General features: G+C 38.2%; 1 protein-coding gene across 1 annotated transcript; it reads right to left on the minus strand.

Moving 5' to 3' along the window:
- Positions 1-211: 211 nt before the first annotated feature.
- Positions 212-3,097, minus strand: LOC145230592 (choline/ethanolamine transporter FLVCR2-like). The gene has a single exon (XM_080096056.1). It carries the CDS (start codon positions 1,795-1,797, stop codon positions 367-369), a length of 1,431 nt encoding a protein of 476 aa, XP_079952182.1. The 5' UTR covers positions 1,798-3,097; the 3' UTR covers positions 212-366.
- Between the last annotated feature and the right edge of the window lie 2,136 nt (positions 3,098-5,233).

Consider the following 5,233-nt stretch of genomic DNA (forward strand, 5'->3'; position numbering starts at 1 on the left):
GCTTAAACTCGATCTTGTCAAAGCACAGTTTGCTCTTTAAACATATTGTAGTGATGATGACAACAGCGATTGTAGAAACATAAACAACAAAATGTAGGCTATTCACTATGACAAGCAAATTCAGCTTTCCTGCATAGCTTCGGTAATGATAAAAAATAAAATAATGGAAAGTCCCAAAGTGCTGGTTGATTTAAATTGACAAACCAAAAACCAAATTATGAACCTTTAATATCGTTTCATATATTGCGAAACAAAAAAGGCAAATCTTTTCAGCATGCATTTTATGATAAATTCTTATACGCCGGGACGTTGAACAACAAGTAAAACTTTCGCACAGCACGAAAATATATAGCGTGTGGCGCAGGTTCATTCCAATAAATGTTCTTGTTCCGTATCTGTTTCGTGGTTGTTTTCTTCCGCTCGCTGGCGATTGAACTCAGGTTTGCTGCACGACACACCGATTGTGGCAATCAGCAAAAGAACAGCTTGAAAAACAAGAACCCACAGTCCAGATGTACGCTTGTAAATCAAGCGTCCAACTTCGGCTGCTAACGTTCCAACTAAGGATCCAACACCTACAAGATTATGACTTACGAAAATTTCGTCGATTGGATAAGCGTGTTCAATTATTAGCTTGTACAATGGAACAATACTTGTTCGAATGAAAAAACCGTAAAGAGCATTGCAGATTGCGATTGCAATCATGTTTTGGTATTTGTACCCGCAAATAATACCGACGGATGCTACACAAGTTGCAGCACCACCAATGATGGCTTGCAAATGAGATTTTTGAAACTTGTCCACAATGATTCCGGAAACAACACAACCAAAAAAACCACCGACTGCCATCAGACTCATAATAAACCCACCAGCAACATCAGAAGACAAAGATAAGGAATCATTTTTGTTAATAGCTGTAAGAATTTCCGCCATCATCGTTAACTCAACTGTGTTGACATGAAATATTATGCCCATCGATACAGTCATTAAAACAAAATTCAGAGTAAACAATTTCTTCAATTCATTGACAAACATTTTAAAACTTTTGGACGAAGTTGTTCTCAACTTCTCGTTTTCCTCTTTTATTGCTTGGGCTAAACTCGGGTAATGTGTTGGTTTATTTGGTAATAACCAAAACAGCAAAACAGTCAGTATAATGCTAATACTTAAATAGGTAGCAAACAGTTTCATCATAATTGTGCGGTTTTCGGCAGACCAATTGTTTTGTGCTTGTGTAACATTTTGACTGTGATATTTGGGAATTAAAAAAACATTTGCAGGTATCAAATACCCCAGAATACTACCAGTTGAAATTCCTAACATCACGAAAGACATTGCGGTTCCAAACTGATCTGTTGGAAACCACACTACTCCAAAAATTGGCGGAATGGCAACCAAAATTGCAGCTGTAACTCCAGTGAATACTTGACCAGTGATGGCGCAGGCAAACAAAGATTGGTTAGTTACAGCCACAAAGATAAGTCCAAATGCTATGGTGATACTTATTGATGCAACGATGATTAACTTTCTGAGCTTCATTAGGTTAAAGTAACTCAACACTGCTAATGTCAATGATGCGACAACAGTTGCAGTAAACGCTGTCGTTGTCAACCAGTCCACTTGCGCATAGCTAACTTGGAAATATACGTGATAGACATCGCTAACTTGACCAAATCCTGCAAAATTGAAACTGCATAGTGCTTGCAAAACAACCAAGAAAACAAGAAACAACCATCTTATTTTGTAGACTGCAATATCAAACCTTCTGTCATCAGCTAAAGTATTTTTAGAATCCATATATTGGCCTGTCTACCAGTGTACAAAAATAAGCGTCGCTTCCATAAGATGCGCAGAAATAGGCCAGGCATATTTCATCAGCAAAGAGGAAGCGGGGAATTTCGACGGGTGATTAATTGCAAATCATGGAATATACACGCTATACTTGCCTAGTTTTTTTTTGTAAATAAGTTTATCAGTAATATTTTCGTTTTGTGGCTCTCACAGACACAGCACAGATTTCCATGAAAATGCAATTCGTCAATGACAGTTTTGTATGGTACAGGCTGCCGCAAACTATAAACCTTCTTCCACCGGACTATAGTAAGTCACGGGACGTTTGAAATCTCCAACCTGAAAGTCTTGCAGAGCTGCAATCAGGTTGTTTATTTATTTACTTTTTTATTTATTGTTTCCATTTTATGTTATTGTTCCGAAACCAAAATACTTTTTATTTATCGCTCAACCACCTTGTGAGGCGAAAACTTCTACACGGAAAAGCAATTCGACTAGCTGCTTCAAATTTTCTGTTAAATCACTTTAAACATGCTGAAAGCTGTCGGGAAGAAATTACGTCTTCGATTTCATAAAATCTTTTTGCTAATAAATATTCTTGCAAATAAATCATGTAACTCTCATGTTAGATTTGGAACTCACCTTGATCATGACTTAAACTGCTTAGCTTGTATTAAATTCGAGGAGCATTAAACTGTATAGGTGTTTTATGTAGCGGTCGCACCATGCCGGGCCTCTGGTACTTCCAACCTTTCCGCGTGCTTCTTTATTTTCGTTTAATTGCTTTTATCGTTTACTTCGTGTCGTCCTTTTTTACCGTTGTGCCGCACCTAGTTGCATGTCTTCTGTTATTTTTAATTCCGATCGCCTGATGATGACAATAGCACTTGTCGAAACGTAGTTATGTTTTACACACAAATACTGGCTCTGATTTTTTTTAGATGTAAGTTCCGACAAATCACTTAGTCGTTCACCCTTTGGTTTTAAAGATATATATATTTCGCTATTACAGCATCGTCAGTATCTACGAACAAGCAGAAAGATTCATAAAAAATTAATGAAAACAGTATGCATAAAAGACCTACTAATAAAAGTGTAAAATGGAATGTTAAAAAACGTTACTCAAGCTGCAGCGGCAACCAACGCACCGAGTGAACCACTACCGCATCAAACAAGCGAACAGACAAGAAAAAGAAAAAATACATTACAGGTGCGCGGCCGGAGGGAGGAAACAAGGCAACTTGTATATTATCGTCCGATAAAAATCCACAGGCAGAGAAAACACGCTGGTTGACGAGATAAGGCGATATAAGGCGATATAAACACAAACAAACTGGAGGGGAAGGCGAAGGACGTTATTTTACTCTAGGAAGAACCATTTTTTGGATGTTTATGCTTGCACCACTTTTGTTTAGCTATTTGTCCTCGTGATTTTTTTTATCAGATTATTCAAAGCCGTGAATAGCGTACCTAACTTTTTCTTTCAGTTATAGAATGTATTTTATGGCAATGTGGAATATTATAAGGCAGTGGTTCTCAAACTTTTTTGGGTTGCGACGCCTCTGGAAAAGTTTTCTGGGCTTGCGACGCACCAGCGAAAAAAAAGTTAATGAGGAAACTTATTATTAAAGTTGTGTTTATTGATATAGCAACATAAAGCTACGAAACGGAACCATTGTGCGACGCCCCTGGAAAATTGAAACGACGCACCGGGGCGTCGCGACGCACAGTTTGAGAACTCCTGTTATAAGGTATTGGCGCCCTCTAACGGGAGTTACCAGGCTTTCTCAGGTACCAACAGATTGTGTTCTACTTAAAGTGGACCAGCAAAGCTCTATTTTTTACAGCAGGGGCGGTCAACCTATGGCGCATGCTCCAAACGTAGTGCATTGCATGATTAGAAGTGGCGCATTACATCCTTGCACTTTTAAAGGGGTCGCGAAGACCCATTCCTACTTAAAAACTATAACTTTTTTGTCTTATTTCATGTCAGGTTGTGGAATGCGACCAAGTATAAATTGTGGTCGAATGTAAATACATCTTTAGTGTACAATAATACTCCTAAATATATTCACACGTAACAAAAAGGCAAATTGTTTTGATTTGATTTGATTGCGGTGTAACCATTAAGTTATCTATGGTGTAACAAATTTCCTGTAACATCGTAAATCACTCACATCTCATGCCGTGTGATTGGACCACAATGCCAGATTTCCCTATGACGCAACAATAATATTGTAGTTTGTTTCTTTCTGCTGTGCCGTTTCGGCCATAGTTACAGTAGTAAGTTTAGTTTGGATCACGTGTAGTTCGTTAGTTGCTGGCATAAATTTGCGGTTAACTATTAACATAAAACTATTAACACAGGAACTCACTGCACGCAGGTTTGCTAAATTCCGGTAGATGGCGCACTTAAATATTTTAAATGCAGTTTGTGTAAAAAATACTTGTGCACATTCTGTAAAAATGCTACAGAAAACGTTTACCATGTTTTTTTATTCTTGTCATGTAACTAGACTGTATTGGGAAAACGTTTGTGCATGGATTAGTGCTAGAACCCGAGTCCCACTGACGTTACCTCCCGTGAACTTACTTTTTGGTGTCCACAATGGTGGATCCGGCGATAAATTGGTGAACTGTATGTTATTATGTGCCAGATATGTCATTTACCAATGCAAATATAGTGAAAATAAACCGACGGTATCTAGATTTGTACGCTTCCTTAATTTAGTGCGTGTATCAGAATATCATGTATCAAAAAAACGTGGAAACTTTCTTGCTTACCGCAAAAAGTGGTGTCGCCTGTTATGTACTGAAGTGTGATGTAATTTGTTACCGTTTTTCGCTCTTTTTTATTATTTATCAATAAAAAAAATAAAAAAAATACTGACGGTTGGGGCTTTGGGGTTAGAGGTTTCGTAATAATAATAACAATAAAATTAACCTAAAAAAATGACTCAGCAGCAATTAGCAATTATTGTCACCGTGAACGCCCACGCTCCGCTGCGCCACTTAGCGGAAATTTCCAAACCTGGCTACTGTGAATTCTTACGTTAGTAACTCTACCGTGTGCTGTGAGTTCCCGAGTTAGTAGCTCTACTTCAACTTGCAAACTTTAGATAAAGCAATGGAAGTGACTAAATATAATTTGTTTGACGTTACAGTGGTTCTCAACCTTTTTGCCCTTGCGGACCCTTTTCGACAGTGTAATCTGATTGCGGACCGCTTGAAGGTGACGGTGCTTTTTTGTACTTTTTTATTAACAAGCAACCTATACATGGTGCATTAAATGCCGACCACGTTCGGTCCAGGACCAAAATTTCAATCACTTTGGTTTGGGACATCGTGTATCAACAAGAAAGACACATTGCATTGTGATGTGACGTTGTTTGCCACTGACAATTTACGTCTGCGTCACAATGGGGTTATAATGTCACAATGC

This window comes from Phallusia mammillata, chromosome 5 (assembly GCF_965637545.1).
Source record: "Phallusia mammillata chromosome 5, kaPhaMamm4.hap1.1, whole genome shotgun sequence".
Taxonomy (NCBI): domain Eukaryota; kingdom Metazoa; phylum Chordata; class Ascidiacea; order Phlebobranchia; family Ascidiidae; genus Phallusia; species Phallusia mammillata.